General features: G+C 38.5%; 2 protein-coding genes across 2 annotated transcripts in view; both read left to right on the top strand.

Annotated features, from left to right (window-relative positions):
• The window catches only part of LOC128736305 (uncharacterized), a 337844-nt gene that overhangs the window by 254120 nt on the left and 64684 nt on the right, over positions 1-19040 (top strand). The gene's annotated exons all lie outside the window — the stretch shown is intronic.
• LOC128738981 (cuticle protein 19-like) lies at positions 11580-12213 on the top strand. The gene is made up of 2 exons (XM_053834506.1): positions 11580-11822; positions 11947-12213. The coding sequence occupies exons 1-2, from the start codon at positions 11580-11582 to the stop codon at positions 12211-12213; spliced, it is 510 nt and encodes a 169-aa protein (XP_053690481.1).

Raw genomic sequence — 19040 nt, 5'->3', positions numbered from 1 at the left:
GCAGTAGAACACTCGGTTCTTGCTAAACACACTCAGAAACATTCCATTGATTATCTAGCTGTTGACAAGTTGGAATGTGTAGGCACATTCCAGCCATTGGCTCTATCATGGTGGGCTCTCAAAGTAACAAAGTAACTAACCACTACTTAGTTTACTGTCGATCGTCTTCTATGACAACTCCGTCCGTAAGAAATATCCGTCAGACGTCGAGTAGACTCAAGAGTCAAGCGAGTCTTTTGCTTGAGTCGGCTGAACGTTTGACGCACAATTCTTTGTTGGGGCAAAGAACAATAGTAATTGAAGTAAATCATCCATCCTTCACACCAGCCACCTACCCGGATTAGATTGGACTCCATTCCGAAGGAAACCATACTGTTCTGGTTCAGAACTTCTTTCCTTCCAGTAATCCATAAGCTGTTGTATTTCTCAATTAATACTAACTAAATAATAAGGAATTCATAAATAAAATGAAGTTCATTGTTTATTCGACAATATTGCGTATGCGACCCTGCCAATCGGAAGGACTGTCCAATGTCGTCGGAGTGTTGCATCGATCTTCTATAATTTTTCCGGCTGAGAATAACCTTAGCACAGTACTTTAAGAACAATACACCGGATAGCGATCCCTCGCGAATTATCGCATTAATCACTATGGCTTTTTACGGACCTTGTAAAATATAACTTGCGTCTAGTCCGATAGAAAATTAGCGATGTGCTGCACACTTAAAAAATTCGGTAAAATTTACCGAAAGCTCAATAGCCGAACGTTCAGTAAAAATGTCGATAAAGCATATCGTCGTATACATATTCTTAGAAACATTTGGTAACATAAAAAATTTCCGTCGAGCAGTCCGCTGTTGAAATTTCGGCAATTTCGGTTCTTTTTTTTTTGAATGTGTAGACATTGCAGAGAAGTAGACGCAACTTTTGAGTGGGATGTGGAAAACCAGCCTAACGTAGTTCTACGCCAACCTCGCGATCATGTCAGGAACACAACCTTTCTGGTTTGATTTTTGCTATTATTTATGATCAAAACTTTATGAAAACGTCAAATGCGGCCTCATTTTATTATAATTGTAACAGTTGAACGAAGATAAAAGAAGGGGAATGTTTCATAATCCGCTCTCGACTACACAAATTTTAAGAATATTAATCTAATGATAATAACGATCATTAACGCAAGCAGAAGATGACTAGTAGGGAAATTGTCGTCAGACTATATAAACGCAAAACATTTCTGGTCCATTTGGTACAAGCTGACAATAGTTTTATACTTTAACTGCTCATCATGTCGCGATCGGAATTACACCTGTGATCACCGGATACACCTGTGATCGGAATTAGAACCACCCCTTAAAATTAATGATCGGAATTAGGTGCACTGATACATCATATTTTGATGCATTTCAGTAAATAATTTAGGCATTTTCATATTTTTTCATGAAACATAATTGACAATACTTGCTAAAGACACATAGCATGTAAATAAATGTCAAAGCTTTATTTTTCAGTGAGGACTTAAAGATGAATCATGCCTTAGGTGATCGGAATTAGGTGCTTTCACGGTATAATAGGGGATTTGTGTATAACGTGCCCCCCCTGGCCAATGTGCCCCCCCCCCTTCGTTTTTCGCTAAACAAGCGAAATCAAAATGCAAAACCACTCAGAAATCATATTATTTGATGGAACAAGCCTACTATGCAAGTATGACAGTTGTCACATGCTGTAAAAAACAAAAATAAATTTGTTTTTGAGCAGCTTCCGATGTAACTTTTGGCGTCATTTCCATAAGCTATTTTCTTGTCAAAATCTGTAAATAACAGTAAACTGACTGCCTCGAAGTGGGCGGTCTCTGTCGGGTTCTCTGCAGAATATTATTTGTACAACTAATTATGAAACATGTAATTCCACAACTGCGATAAAATGGTCATAAAAATCTTATAATTATAATTAACATTATACATATATTTATACTTATCTGAACTAACTCTGAAATCTGAAGTAACTTGTGACACTTCCGACCTGGTCGAGCCATCTTGCACGTTGGGTCCCTCTATTCCTGTACGATGGGAATCTCTCCAAGCAGCTCCCCCTGCAGTTTAGGATTTATACGCCTCCACCACTCTCCGCTTTCAGTTTATACTCCACCAAATCTCGTCAGCAGTACCTTCCGCTCGAATACGGTAAGAGCGCATATGTCCTCCGTGAACAGCGTGACGGCTTCAAGTCCAAAAAGAACTATTACTCTAATAATTGTTTTGCAGACCGTTAGCTTCGTTCGGCGGCGCACTATGGGGCAGAACCCGAAAAAGCTTGGACAAAACCTCAAAATTTTTATTTGAGATATTCTGTCAAACTTAATATTCTACGTATAGTAGACATATAATCTATAAGAAACAAGCATAAATTGTTTCAATAAGTGTTTTTTCAATAGGCATTAAAGAAGGTGAAACACAGTGTAAAAAAAATTGGAAAATGAAAAAATAAATATCGTTTAATCTTTTAGCATCTAGCTACCATGCTGCTTAAAATTCTATACTTTTAAAAGACAATTCACATTAAAGGGATTATAAACTAATAGTTTAGGTGATATTAAGACAGATTTTTTACTAGTAGGTTTTGTTTTGACGAAGTGCTTTAGAACAAAAAATTTGTTATTTTTGTCAATTTTCAATAGTGTGTAGAAAAAGATTTCCACAGATTTCCGCTCTGACACTACCATCAAATCAACATTCAAGGTGTTAACTAGTAACAAGCAAAAAATTAGCTGCTACTAGTTGCGATGTTCGGAGATATTCAAGTTTTGCGAATGCATGTTTTTCGGTATTTTCGGCTACAAATTAGTAAATGCGCGCGCCAATGCGAAGTTCATTCCTGCTATACGTTAAATAGTCATGCTTGTGTATGTAAGACACAACATTATTATCGTTATGAGATACATTGGAGTCGATAAGGGGAATTTAGGACATTGTAAAGGCGACCGCTTAACAGCTTTATTCCAGTTAGCTGTATTTCAAGTCAAATTGGCAGTAGAATATGTTCGGATAGACTTTCAACTCGATTGAACTAGCATCCATTTTGTTTATTTTGAGTCGAATATGTTGATACGTGTTTGCAGAAAGGTTTGAAGGTCCATTATATGGTTAACAATTCCATTAGCGGACCCTCTCCATGCAAAATACACTAAAATTCATTTAATGGACTCGGTCGTTATTTTATTGTAAACCACAAGGGTCCATAAAAGGAAAATGGACATTTTAATCTGTTTTAAAAAATATGTAAAATTTAAAGATGTGCAGTATAAATTGTTATATTTAGGCTTATTCGAAAGTTACTAATATTGTAAGTGCCATCGGTTGGGTGCTTAGCGTTACGAGTTCAAAATAATTTATACAAAGGTCCACAAATAGTTGATATACCCTATACCAGAATAATATTACTAAATTACTCTTGATATACAGATTGTGATAATTTGTATAGCAGGTCGCGCGACTACCAATTTTGACTGCACACTGAAAAAAAGGTGTTTGGGTATTTAAAATATTTATAACTTGATTCCCGTAAGTCCTACAATTTTGGTATGTTCAGTAACTTTACGTAACTTTACAGGACAAACAACTTTTCTGAAGACACAATATTTCTAAAGTCATTATTTAAAAAGTTAGACTTCAACGCCATCTATAGGAATGAAAATAAAACCATTTAAAATTTACAAAAAGATGCGAAATTTTATAACAAACAATGTTGCTGAAGACAATAAAGCTCTACAAAGCATATGAAAGAAGTTATGAGGTTTTGTCCGAGCGCCGGCTTAATCTGCCCCACTGTGCGGCGTATGCGTCTCGGTTTGTTTCCTTTATGCCTCTACCTTTCATGTAGTAGCCCAGCAAACCACAAATCGTATAATAAAGTGTGAAAATCATCTTAAACATCGCTAAACAAACTCGAAATCGTACATAAAGCTTAATAAAGCGCACCCTAGTTTACATTTATTCGTACAAAATGATAGCAATTGATTCACATACGATTGTCGTCACAGAATTGTATAGCATTATGGAACTAATCATGTTGAGTCGGATTTCATCGTATACAAATACTTATGAATGTGAAATGTTTTCACATAATTTGAAGTACGTATATCGCCTCCAAAACAGTACGCATATGCTGGTTTCGTGCATCGAATGCGATTTTTCTAGATACATATCGGTACATATATCATATTTGTTACTTGGATATATGTACGAAAATGTTTGCTGGGAGGTCTTCAACGCATTTATTTTAAGCCCCATCCTAATAAATTCCGCATTTAGTCTTGCGTAGATTGCCTCCGCCGTTGCAAAGTTCCTGGTTATGATATCAAAGTCATCTGCATAGCCTAGGAGTTGATTACCCTTGGAGAAATTAGTACCTCTTGTTTCGATGTCCGCTCGTCGGATCACCACCTCGAGAACTATGTTGAACAGTATGCAGGATAACCCGTCACCTCATGTCAACCCTCGCCGCGTCTCGAAGGGACTCGAGAGTGTCCGCGCGATGCGCGCGAAACATATCACTCGATCCAATGTAACGTCAGTTTATTCGGAAAGCTGTATTCGTGCATTATCTGCCATAGCTGGTTTCGATCGACTGTATCGTATGCTACTTTGAAATCAATAAAGATGTGATGTGAGGACACGCTGTACTCCCGAAAATATCTGGTCCGCAGTTACGTGAGACCGCATTAAGCCCACCTGGTAATTCCCTACGAAACCCTGAGCTATTGTTTTATTGTTTTATTGTTTTATTGTTTTATTGTTTTATTGTTTTATTGTTTTATTGTTTTATTGTTTTATTGTTTTATTGTTTTACAACCCATCTGACTTAAAGTCTAAATGAAGTACTATTAACACTAATAATAATCTACGACAATTGCATTGTCACCAAACGCTTGAACTTATTCAACGGTTCACCGAATTCAAAATACTCCTCTACTTGGTTGAAAGTTTTTATACACGATGCCACTGGTTCATTGCAGCCAAATTCAGTGCGGTGAAATCTGTTAGTCGTAATCGTATAAACCTTCTCTGCACTCGTTCAATTCGAAGGTTCCAATAGAGCTGGTGCGGTGTCCAAATCAGACAAGCGTTTTCAAGAATCGGACGGACTAACGCGCAATAGAGTGCTTTGAAACAATGTGGATCATTGAAATCTCGTCCAATTTTGGCGATAAATCCCAGCTGACGGGTAGCTTTTGAAATTATCATCGTACGATGCCGATCAAACGCCATTTTCGGGTCTAATGTGACACCAAGATCGTTAACGCATTCAACCCTTTTTAATATTTGATCATCAATTCTATAATCGAATACTATCGGCGATTTGATACGATGAAATGTCATTACCTCACATTTAGCAGTGCTGATAGTCAAGTAGTTTGATTTACACCAGTTCACAAATGTATCCAAAAGTGTCAGAAGACGACGACAATCCTCGATGCAACGAATCGTCAAGTAAATTTTATGATCATCAGCATATACCAGTCTGCACCCAGTTCCTAGAGCAGAGGCAGCGTCGCTGAAGAATATGATAAACAAAAGTGGACCCAAGTTGCTATGGTTGACAGCCGGTGTAACTGGATCTGGATCTTGGAGCGTACCTTGTAGGCGCCGTTTACCAGTGTTATACCGCGGTAGCCGCGGAGCCGGGTGATCTCTAGGACCTTTCCTTACAAAGTTATCGCTTATATAAGCTTTATTTTTCCTTAACTTTACGAACCAAAAGCAGAAAGGAAAGGTAAGGAAAGGTCCTAGAGATTGGCAACCTCCTGCGAAAACATGTGTTTTGAGTCCTTCAATAATCGCCTAGAACTATATACTCTTGTAAAATGCAACCAACATAAGCTAAGTATGTAAAACTAATTTTTAAAGAATTTCTAAAGAAAATGCTCTATAGCTCTGCACTCGATAGAGATAGAAATGTCATTTCTTTAGCAAAGTTATTTGTTTTTATATTTTCTATAACTTTGCCGAAGAAACCATGTGTCTATCTACTAACACAAAAGAATGGACGTGTATCGAGCCTATAGCGAACGCGAAACACATAAAATGTATACTTGCCGTACTCTCATTTGGGTGGTTGGGGACAAGCGGAACCCATACAAGTTTATAGTAGTCGACTTAAGCTTTAAGATGTAGTGCTGATTTAATAAATCCGCTTGCCCCATTTTACCCTATGGGCTCGTGAAACTATGCAAATTTATAGCTTGAATATGCGATAACTTAGCAAGTAAAGGTCCAAGAGATTCGAGGTCTTCTGAAAAACGTGTATTTTGAGTGCTTTGATAATTGCATAGAACATTATATTCTGGTAAAATGCAACTAAGAAAAGCTAAGTATGAAAAACCAATTTTTAAAGAAGTTTTAAATAATATGCCCTATATTTCAGCACTCTATAAACATAGTAATTTTATTTCTTCACCAAAGTTGCTTGTTTTTACATTTTTTACAACATTGCCGAAGAAACTATGTCTATGTTTCCTAACACAAAAAAGTTATTTTTTTATTTTCATTGTAGTAAACAATGACTAACTTTTGACAGTTTTAGATTAAGGGGGATATTCATACGAACAAAAGTGCTGAAGACCATAAATGATAAAATGAAAGCAAAAGAAACTAGGAAAAAAGTTCCGCTTTTCGCCCTTTTGGACCACTGTGCAATGACCTTATATCCGGTTTAAAATTCGAACAACCCTAGAAGAAACCCGCAACGCCTCCGGCAAAATACAATTTATCAAAATACATACCAATTTTCCATTGACGATATCTCATTTTGAATTCATACTTGTAACATTATGCATCACTATCCTGTATATCTTTGTTGGTTTGTGACATCGTTGACTATTCAAATGAAGGAGTGTTCTAAATATTTGTTTAATTTGCTAATAAATTTTTACTTAATTTTCGTTTATAAGATCCATATTTTTGCCATTTTCTCCTGGTTCAGACGTCCATTTTGGCAGATTAGTTGTTTATGCTAGAGTGTTCTTTGTTATAAATATGATTTTTTTCAATAATATACGATTTTGAGAGAGTTTTATGATAGCATTGTTAAGATAAACCTGACTTTCAAAAGAAGTTCATCAACACTCAAGTTTCGAGGGAGCTCTAAAACGTCATTTTTAAATGGACGTCAAGTACAGAGCCGGCGTATAGGCCGGCAAACCTGAGCGGTCACACGCAACCTCGCGCTTCTGAGGAGCCTCACACTTGATGATTTCTAGAAAAATGTTAGTGAACAATCCTAGCATCAAAGCTTGTTAAGTTGATGGAACTCTTCATTGCATGGAAATCAACATACGGACTGAAAATCTACGGAAACCGCACTGCAATGTCAAGAGATGGCACTTTGTGCTTTCCTTGATATTGAAGGAGCTTTCGATTACGCGTCCTTCGTTTCAATTATTACGGATCTCTTCCAAAACGGAATCGACCACACTACAATGAGCGAGATTACGGCAACGCTTTCGAGCAGAGAAATCGCAGAATTATTGAATGATACGATACAATTTTGAGTTCCGTTAGAACCGACAACGGATGTTCCGGAGTATGGGACATGAACATGCGCTGTACAGGGTAGTGTAAGAGTCATTTTTATTGACCACAAATGAAATGGATAACTTTTGAGCACTCTGTTAAGCAGATTGCCAGTTTTATTTCACATGCTACTTATGACGTCAAAAAATACCACTGCGATCTGGAATATCTCGGGGAAAATGGAACCATAATTTACCAACTTATTTTTTTCATTCAAGGCCAATCTAATGTGGTTCTCTTAAGACTAATTGCATAAAAATCGAATGAAAATAAATGGAGATAGAGCCAAAAGCGTAACTGCAAGTACCATCATTTTTGATGTCGGGGACGTAAAGGTTAAATCAGATGGACTTAAAACAGTACTTTTTTCTGGGTCATGAGAATTTTTCGCGTCACTCAAATCAGTAGTACTCGAAAAAGTACAATCAAGTTTTTATGAACTTCAACATTGGGGAGAATTCATGATTTCATGTCCATATTTTTTGTTGTGCCAACACTGTATTGTATACACCAATAAATCAGCAAATTGTAGCTGCGTTTTATACTTACTATGTAATTAAAGTATCTTTTCCACACAAAAAGTATATTTTGCAAAAAAACTGTATGTTACGGAGAGAAACTGAAATGAGTTTTATGTATAGCACCACGAAGAAATCACCTAAAATATTTCATGCATCTGAAAAGGCTTTTTTGCAAACGTTATTATTTTACATCCAATTTTTTTTGTATGAATATTATCACTACACACAGCATTTTGATCTATTGTGATATCATCCAGGTGTTGTTCCGCACTTCGTTTCTTTTGCAGTATCGCTATAGAGTAAGCGACTGCTAATTATCCGTGCTTAAAGTGTCGTTGTTTTTCACCTACTTTTTTTTTCCTTCTACGCTTCGTCCTACTTTTCGACCAATCTAGGTCTAGAGCCAGGAAGTGCGGAAACTAGTTATAATTTGTCCTTACACAAGAGGCTTCATTCGCACCTCGAGCAAATATCATTCTTATAACCAGCCCCGGCTACAGGTTTAATGGTCGGTAAAGCAGAGTTCAGCACAAAGTGAGGGCGTGTGTATATGTGTTCCTTACTTCTTTTGCATTATCAATCTCGTTCCTAGAACCCAAGTAGTGAAACAAGTTATAATTTGCCCTAGAACAAGAGGTTTCATTCGCAAGTACCACTCTTATAACTTACCCTGGCAAGAGGCTTTCATTGTTAGTAAATGCAGAATGCAGTAGGAAGGATGTGGAGGGGCCTGAGAATAAACCCATGCTAAAATCACTTAACATCGAATGGCCTGATTCTACTAAGATTCGAACCCACGACCACTCGCTTGTTAAGGCAGACTCGGTAACTTTGCGGCTACAGGGGTCCATATATCCAATAGAGCGGCTGTTCAGTAAAAATGTATAGCAAGTCAGTTCCAGTCTTTACCTAAATATGGCATTGATGTTTTTTTGCAACATTTCATGGAAAAATATTATGTGTCACCTGAAAAATCAAACGTATGGCCACTAGGGCTGTTTAGTATAAACAAAAGAATGTAAAAACATTGTTATAGAACTTAATGATGACAAAGTTGAAGCAAATCTGTTCTTTATAGATACAAAAAAAGATCTAAATATATTTAATGTTCGTCAATGATTATTCCGTGTAGAATAAAAATACTTTAGATCGAATGTAAAACAGATTGTTAGAGTAAGTTTTATGGTACTTATAAATAAAAGTAGAATGAACATCCAGCCAAGATTGTTTTTAATTATTTTGAACTAACCTAATGTACTACAATCGAAATACTGTTTAAAAAATATAGGAAATCAATGCAACTTTTTAGAAAAGATAGTTAAAAAGTTAGTATTCACGTGTAACATTAAAAAAAAGTCTCTTTAAAGGATATTTTGGCAAAAACATTATAGGTACTGAAGTATTTCCAAAATAAGAATCGTTGATGAAATTTCACATGAAACCTTTCTGCTAAAACCATAGTTTACTTCCAGTAAGAAACATTTAATAAAATAAATAAAGAATCAGTCGTTTTAGATTTAAAGATCAATGTATCGTAGATTCTCGAGAGTTGATAATTTTTAAAAATTCAGCGATATTAATTTTAAATTTTTATTATACGTTTCATGAAAAAATTGTTATAAATTAAAAACTTTGGAACTAGATATTTGGCCGTGTAAACTTTTGAACGAGTCAAGGATGAATTTGAATCAATTTGCAAATTCACTTTGGACGCCTATGAACGCCTATGAACCTAGAATTTTCTTTCTTTTTTCTATTCTTTCTTCATGTTTATAACTGATTGCAGGATTCAGATTATTGTTCTAGTTGACAATTTCGACCAGGTGGATACAATGCAAGACAAGAATTGTAATTGTTCTTTCTTTCAAATGACAAGGTAAAAATGGTAGTCTTGCGAAATCTTTATTCATATGCTAGGTTACATGGCTTGGCATCCGTTGGTTCCATTCTCAGATCATCCGTTTTCCTGCTCAGTTCAGCTTGTCCACATTACTATAGCTGACACCACCATAATGGGCTCTGAGACCGCCTCCCAGTAGACCAGCGCTAAGCCCGCCTAGTACTGGTCCAGGTCCGACATTTTTTACGTTAGCTGCAAAGCCGTTTCTACCATCGGCGTAGTACTGAACTATGCGCCTGGTACCATCGGCTTCATCAAGAGCGTACTGTCCTTTGACGACGTCTCCGTCGCGTACCTCCCATTGACCTTTACGATCCCCAGTGAGGTAGTCGTTTACTCCATATTCGTAATTGTACCTCGGGTACGAGTAGTAATCCTGTGAGAACAATAATTGGGCACAAATATTTTTATCCCGAGCTTAAGTAAAGATTAAATTTAAACTTACCAAAGCACCGCCATATCCAGCACCGATGCCAACACCGTATCCGACTGCAGGGCCGTAAGCGATTGCGGGACCGTATCCGACTCCGAGGCCGTATCCGAGTCCGGGGCCATACCCGCCGAGGATTCTGCCGCCGATTCCGTTTCCGATCCACCGACCGTAAGCGGGTCCACCGTAAACAGGGCCAATTCCTCCAACCAAAGCGCCGTTATAACCACCTACCAAAACAGGACCGACGCCGTTATAATTGGAGGCCAAAGCAGCACCGAGCACGGCAAAGAACACAACCGAAAACTTCATCCTTCTTGCGTTGACTATCGACTGACTGTGGTACCCTGAGTTCTACCTAGATTCGCAACCGATTGACTTCTGTGGTTCGTTCCGTGGATAACTTAGTATTTATGGCAAAAATTCTAACAATTCTATCTTGCATATGACAAGGTCTTCAGAACGGAACATGTTTTCAACTGAGTTGAAAACTTTACCACCCTTGTCAATTTTGTCTATGCAATCCCTGCAGTTGTAGTTCAAAAGCCGATAGCTATTTTTATCAATTCAACATAAACAATTTCCACCCAACGCTATGCATCAATAGTAGCGGCCCGTCCGGCGAACCGCAATATTTTTTCATTTACAGACAAAATCTAATCGCGATATGTTTGTGCAATTATCGGGGCAATAAACATTTATTTGTTGATGTACAATGAGTAACAGCAACTTTTTGAAATGAATGATTACAACGTGCAAAGTTGTAAGCATACAATCCGTTAATCATCGGAAGGTAAACAATTGGATGTACATAAACGCTTTACCAATAATGTTTATTATTTTCTACGTTGGTTCCTTTGGTATGTATGCAGTGGAAACTAAATTACCACCAACTTTTGTTCAAATATTTCAACTATTAGAATTTGGTATTAACTGCAATGTTTTTTGTCTAGTAGGAAGAACAAGTTATTTTCAGTCCTACAAAAATGTTTTAATGAATGTTCCATTCTGATGAAGACCTTGTCATAAGTGAAGAAAAAATGCCTGCATTTTTACCATAAATATGAAGTTATCCACGGAACAAACCACAGAAGCCAATCGGTAGCCATTCTAACTAGAGCTCAGCGTACCATAGTCAGTCGACAGCCAGTGCAAAAATGATGAAGTCTTCGGTAGTGATCTGCGCCCTGTTGGGTGCTGTTTTGGCATCCTTCGCACCCAACGGTTTCATCAGTGAGGTCGCACATGTCCCATACAAGTGGTACGGTGGCATCGGCGCTGCTGGTTATGGCCCTGCTGCTGGTTTGGTTAGAGGAATTGGCCCCGTTTACGGTGGTCCCGCTTACGATCGGTGGATCGGAAGCGGAATCGGTGGCAGAATCGTTGGCGGATACGGCCCGGCAATCGGTTACGGTCCGGCAATTGGATACGGCGCTGGAATCGGTCTCGGATATGGCGGCGGTTTGGTAAGTTTACTTTGAATACTAATTTAGAATTGGCGTACAATTATTACTATTCTCTCAGGATTACTACTCGTACCCGAAGTACAATTTCGAATATGGAGTAAAAGATCATCTCACCGGGGACAATAAAGGTCAATGGGAGGTACGCGATGGAGATGTCGTAAAGGGAGAATACGCTCTCGATGAAGCCGATGGAACCAGGCGCATAGTTCAATATTACGCTGATGATAGAAACGGTTTTATGGCTAACGTGAAAAATATGGGACCCGTAGGAAAACTAGGCGTTCTTGGCGGTGGTGTTTTGGGCGGACTTGGAGTTGTTCATTGAGGTGGTTACAGCTATGGTAATAGCAAGTTCAATTGGATGGAAAAATGATGATCTGAGAATGGATGACCAACTGATGCTAAGTCATGTAACCTAAAATACAATTAAAGATTGAGCAAGAGTACATTTTTTGCCTTGTTATTCAAAGAAGAAACTCCTATTTTGCATTATGGTCAGCTGAACGCAATCGGCTCAAGTCAACAGAATATTACAAACAACAAATATTTATGATTAAAATTTGCCAAAGTTAGAGGTAATAGGTTTCTTTTTATGGTGCGAAGCACTTTGATGTACTGATCCGGAAATAATCTTCAAATCTGTCCACTAGGCGTTGCAGTTCATTGCAGTTGAAGTCCGTCCTAATCATCTTAAAGATTTTTACATAGTCAGTATGAAGAGACCGACAGCCAGGTGGCAGGAAAACTAACAGTTTATTTACAAAAAAGAATAAATAGCATTGGTCCAAGGTTGCTACCCTGCGGTACGTTAGAAATGTTGCCAAATGCATCGAAAAACTCGAACTCAATATTTAGTAAAACTGTAGTCACTTATACAATAGACAGGAAATTCGCAGTTTTTCGAGCCTTGTAAGAGGCATAGCGTGATCAACGCAATCAAGCGCTGCTTTCAGATCCATGTAATTTGCACTCCATCATTCAAGTTACGTAAGCAAAACGAGACAAAACGAGATTCGTAGAAATTAAATGTTTTGGGAAAAGTGCCAACAAACAAAGCTTCGTTCAGTTTCCTCGTGCACTTTGAAGCTTGAGTATAACGATGTAATTCTTCGACTGTTATCAACGTTGCACTTATCACACTTCTTGTATACAGGGAACATAACTGAACCTTTCCATAGGGATTCGATTGAAGCATAAAACAATACTGAAAGAGTTCTAACTAGAACAGTAGAACCCTTTTTTTAGGATTCGAGATGTTATTGCGTCAGTTCCGACCACTAGCGAATATTTTATACTATCGAAATTCGTTCTGTGACAGTCTAAAACATAGCGATCGATAGCATTTTTAAACTGATAAAGTGATTGTAAAATCGCGAGCGTCAGGATAGGTTCAGTCATCTTGTGATCGAGCAAAGTTGTATGGCAGGATCAAGCCGTAAAAATAGAATGCGGCTAAGAGTGCGGTACAAGCCGCGGTCTTAGGTTCTTTCACCAATCCTTATAGAACGATCGGCGGCTAGGACTTTTACCCATAGCTGCGCAAGTTTTATAGAACGGGAATGGACCAATGGAGCAACTCAGCTTATTAGAAATAGCGATCAATACATCTCCGCCTCGGGATTTTCCGCCGTTTAGCTGGAGGGTGTGCTCTCAAACAGCTGTTGCGAGGGAATTTTCTCGTTAAACCAGGTTTCCGTCAAGACGATTATATCAAAGTTTGACTCTACAGGGCGAGTAGTATTAATTGTCAGTAAAGTAAATTGGCACAAAAGTAAGACGCTTGCATAAATTTTAATTTTGAGTGTATTTCGTGTTAAGTATTTCCATAATATTTGTTTTAAATTAGTCCAATTAAAATCATCCTTTGCTTTATTTACCACTCGCAATCGTTGTGGAAAAGCGTTAGTCCTGGCATGCACGATATTCTGAGGCATTTCATCCAAAATATTCTCCAAACGTTGCTTGAAACTGTCCACAGTCAATCCATTGGCGCTTCCTAGTTTGCCTGGCATGTAACCCCATGCATAGAAGTCGAAAAGATTCAAATCAGGCGAAGAGGCAGGCCACTCTTTTAAAGAAATAAAATCCGGAGAATTGTCCTCACATCATGCTTGCGTAGCTTTCGCCTGGTGAGACGGAGCAGAATCTTGTTGGAAGCAGTATGGTGTATTCTTGTAATGTTTTTTGACAATGGGCAGCAAATAGTTCTTCAAAACATTTACGATGCAATAATTAGTGTTGATTTTAACACCAGGTTCAATGAACAGTAATTAAACCTTCAAATTTTTGAAGAAACATCCCCCTCAGTACCATTCAGGAAACTTTGAATAGCCAGTTTGTCCCGTGGAATAACTACAGAGATATGTTGCATATATCCGATCATTTTGTTGGTTGTGGAAATTCTGTAGCAGAAACATTTTTTCGGCTGAAAACAAAAATTCACAATCACCGTGTTGCTTGAGCAGCTGCCGACATCTTTCGACTCTTGCACTTTCGGTCAAACCATGCATCCGTTGTTTTTTGTTTGGAATCAATCATCTTGCAAAATATTCTTCATGGTTGACTATGAAATTCCCAGTTCATTGGCCATCTTACGTCCAGACTGATCTGGTTTCCGTCGAATTCGTTCTCTTACTCTCTTACTTATTACAGTGCGTTTACGGTCAGGTTTGTGGAGTATTTTTTTCCAAACCGGTTTCCTTGTATTGCTTGATGGTACGAAAGACGAATCTTTCGTTTATTCTCAGTGGTTTCAGCTTCTGTAAAATATTACACAGTCGAAAGTTTTCCAAAAATAGACTTATCACAAGTTCCTTTTGCGTCTATGCTAACTACAAATTTAAACGAATGAAAATTCAAAACAAACTTTAAAGCTGCGTTGACCTTTGAGTACACTCTAAACGAAAAATATGCAGACACATCTGTGATTAACCCATTTTTAATTAAACAAGTCCAAAAAACACTGACAGTTATTACTGCTCACCCTGTATTACAGCAATAAAAAAGCCACTGATGGTTCCAAGTCCACGCACGTTTTGGTAGTAAACCACGGAACGGAAACGGAAACTCTGACACCGGAAGGATTGTTTTAGAGTTATCGCACTTGCTTGGTTTGAAGTTTGGGGTCGTTGTTAACTAACAGGAAAGATTCCTTTTTCATTTTACTTGTCTCTGACTTTTTCGCGGTCAAACCTAAACTCTATCTATATATAAAAGTGACCGTGAGTATGATTGTATGTATGTTCCACTATAACTCCAGAACGCCTTGACCGGTCGCTACCAAACTTGGCACACATATTTCTTGATATAAGGGATTCAGCACTGGGGGGTTTATATGAGGGGGTCGTAACAGGGGAAGACCATAACTCCTAAATGTCTGGACGATTCTTCATTAAACTTTGCATGCATGTTCCTTGACATAAGGGAATCAGCATTGATGGGTTGACAATAAGATGGGTTGACACACATACGCTCCCCCGTCAACGGTAATGTGTGTGAAAAAAATGGAATAGTAAGACTGGAGGGACAAAACTAGATCTGAAACGAATGAATACATGGATGTGGTATAGTTTAATTGTATAAAGCACTCGGGTACCAACTGAGAAATTGTGGGTTGGAGTCCCACTACCACAAACTGCTTAATATTTTTAGCCTCATATCGAAATTTTCCCAGTATTCAGTCTTCGCACATTTTTCGCACCAAACGCTCCTCTATTTTATTCAAAATAGGAATGACTGCGGTGGTGGTAAGGTCGGGGGTTACCACTGAAGTCATTGCATGCCGGTATAGTCCCTGATGTCGAAAGAGATTGTCGCCTAGAACATTAGTCTAAGTCAAGCGGTCTAGACAGGGCTAGGAGGACCGGTGTGCGCTCGTAGGAAGGGCTTCAGTGTGGCAGGGAGTACAGAAGCTTTCGTGGAGTCAGAAGCGTTGCGCCCCAGCATACAATCGGTCGACGGTGTATTCAAATGTCAATACAGTTTGCAGACAATTTTGTGTTCTTTTCAATGCAGGTAATTGAACCGTGATCAGCTCATCACACTAAAAACTTTGCTCACTAGATCAGCTACAGCTTCTGTCTTAACGCTAAGGTGACTTTTGGACAGGTACAACCAGAATAATTACTTCGGTGGAGGAACGGTTATTTCAGCTTCAGAAGTCGATGGTATCCTTTCTGCAAGAAGCAGGTCGGCTTCGCTTGAAGCGCTAATCTCGACGTTTCATCCGGCGGCCGACGAAAAGCTGCTCAGCTCTTTCTGCTCTTTCGTGGCCTTGGTGATCAAACGCTTCTTTGTTTCCGGCACGAAATTATTGGAGTATGTCATCCATTTGCGGCTGGGGGACGTTAGGTGAGCTGCCGGTCTTCGGTACGACATTTACCTTTTGGCGGTCAATCTCTTCTAGTGAAGCGGTCGATGCCAGGTCCAGTCGAAAGACTACATCCTCCTTCGTGATACTTCTTGATGAAGGCAGCAGATTCCGTCATGCGTTTTGTACTATCTTCCTATTCACTGCAGGCTTTGAAGAAAAGAACAGCGCGCGGCTTGGACATTTTCTTCTCGCTGATCGTCTGCTACAGAAGGAAGTTGATGTGGGCGATTTTTTTGGCGTCACCTTCTTAGCTTTCCTTCTTGGTAGAGGACACAAAGTACCCAATCTCCTGACAGTCGCAGCGCATTGGACGGTAGATCTCGTCGTGCGACCACGACATCGCACTTCATGATGATACCACCTCGCTCTCTAGGTTTCCCTCTTCAGCTTCAGTCCCAGCCAGCACCAACTCGTATATCAAATATGCAAAAATTATCGTAAATATCTCCTACCAAATTAAGAATCGTTACTAAAACTTAATAAAGTGCGCCCAAGTTGATTTTCAGTCGTATATAATGATAGTAACTGACACACTTGCGTTTTTCAGCACAAAATTGTATAGTAGTACAGAGCGAGTCACGCTTAATCGGATATTATCGAAAATAAATACTTATATAGATGTAACGCGTAAAATTATACTTTATCACGTATATCGGTTCCAAAATAATGCGGATATGCCGGTTTTGTCGCATTAAATACAATTTACTAGTATTCGTACGAACGTATACTTAAAGATATGCACGTAATGCTAATTTTTACTTTGATATACGTATAGAAATACTAGCTGGATTCCACCACGTAGCACCGTCGGCCTTTTACCCAACTCCAGAACGCAGACGAAGTTGTAAATGCCGGATAGGCTATATCCGGTGGACATAAAGCGCCTCGCGCAGTGCAACATTTCTGCTCCGCGGCAGTGATGTTAAAAACTCGAAATCTCATAACTCATCAAAAATCAAAATCAACTGTGAATCATGTCAACTTGATCCTATGCAGAAAAAACTCACGCGTGAGTTTTTCTGTTTTTATAGCAAGAAGCACAAAACTCACACATTTTTCTTCCCGCTTGACCATATTCTGCTTTGCTTCAACTGCTACCCGGAGCTATACACCTATACATACAAATTCGTTGTTGAACAGCATAGGCATTCTCCCGTGCGATACGTAACTGTGACTGAGCGTGAGAGAATGAATCTCTAAATAAATCGTAAAGTTAAACTAAAACACACATTTAAACTACATGTTTATCTAATTTTTATTAGGTTTTTTACTTTCTAGTAAAGAAAATGTCGATTCTCGCGAAGGAAAAATGTAAATTCTGCCAATTTGTTTGCCATCTTCATTCATGAATACGTGCTAGCTTTTTTCGCAGTTGATGTTTTCTCTGGCGGTTAATTCTCTTTCGCTCTCTGGTTCGTTATATGAAATGCCAGTTGTGGAAGAAGTAAGCAAAATGCTCACAGCTAAATTTGGTTCACATCGCATAGCAACAAAGACATCGCATATAATAGCGAGAGAAGTTCATAGTTGAGTTCGGCGTTTCTGATCAAAGATGAAATTTCTTGTGCTTGAAATCTCATTGAGTTTTTTGCTGCTATGAATTTTTCAACACTGCTCCGGGGTGAAGATGGTAGTCTGAACAAAGCATCGAACGTAGTTGCTTGACTGTTTTCACCATGCCACGCTGTCAGCCGGGTTGATACGATTGGTTATGCAGTTTCTTAAGTTATGGTTAAGTTTCTTTGAATAGAGCAGTGCGATGGTGAAGTCATAGCCAATTAAGCTAATATTACTTGACAAATGTTTTGAAAACTATCCGGTCCCTTAGCGAACGAGGGGTTCTCTGTTTCGAGATATTAAAAGCGAAGTCTTCAACAAGCGCGTAGGGCGCTATATTTCTGCATATTAGCGTTGGTAAGAGGAAATGCTTATCAACTTAGGGACTATACTGGCTCGTTTCATTATCCCTGATTTCCCTGATCGCGGATAAGTTCAAGTTGCCACGTGGTTTTTGAGCCGTAAATCCCGCATGTGCATAGCATTTTTCGATATAAATTAAATTATGGTTGTATATGAGCACCATTGGCATTATATTAAATTTGTTAAAAAGGTATTTTTTATATCTTAATTTTCGTAGTTACTGGCTTTACAAGAAAATTTTCGAATATCCAGGTTAGTCTCATATAACTGGTGCTTAAATACTTACATTATCCATCTAGCTCCTCCCATCTATTAACAACAATTGCTTTCCCGAAATACTTGTGAAGATGCAGAGGATTCCCTAGTCTTTAGTGGCAACAAGTATTGGACTAACATTTCTTTCCATCCCACCAGGACCTGCATTTGGACGTGGCCGGCGTCAGTATTGATCAGCATGCAGCGATCTGATAAGGTTGCACAATGAGAAATAGCGTGCTGTCCCTAGTATGCTTTTTCCAGCCATCATTTTACAATTGAGTGGATCGGAAGGAAAGGGGTGTAAGTGACAAAAAGTAAATTTCGAGAAAATCAGATCCAAAGTTAACATTGTCTAAAAAATTCGTCAGATTATATAATAGAAAACTAATGACGCACTATGGTTGTGTTAGTTTTATTTTATTAAGTTCTATTGAAATCTTGGAAAACCACTTTGATTTTCGGGATTAATAAGATAGTTTTAAAAATATTATTTGCACTTACACCCCTTTCCTTCTCAGTTATGCACTTGTACCCCTTTCATTCCAAGCGGTTATAGGGAATTACTACTTAGAGTGAAAAGGGTGTAAGTGCAAATCTTGGAA

This window comes from Sabethes cyaneus, chromosome 2, assembly GCF_943734655.1.
Source record: "Sabethes cyaneus chromosome 2, idSabCyanKW18_F2, whole genome shotgun sequence".
Classification (NCBI taxonomy): domain Eukaryota; kingdom Metazoa; phylum Arthropoda; class Insecta; order Diptera; family Culicidae; genus Sabethes; species Sabethes cyaneus.
The sequence above is the reverse complement of the archived record's forward strand: the minus strand, read 5'-3'. Positions and strand labels throughout refer to the sequence as shown.

Excerpts from the sequence above, each read along its gene's own strand:
- LOC128738981 (XM_053834506.1), top strand. The coding sequence starts at position 11,580 with ATGATGAAGTCTTCGGTAGTGATCTGCGCCCTGTTGGGTGCTGTTTTG. Across the intron at positions 11,823-11,946 it reads TCGTTGGCGGATACGGCCCG|GATTACTACTCGTACCCGAA; the intron begins GCAATCGGTTAC and ends CTATTCTCTCAG.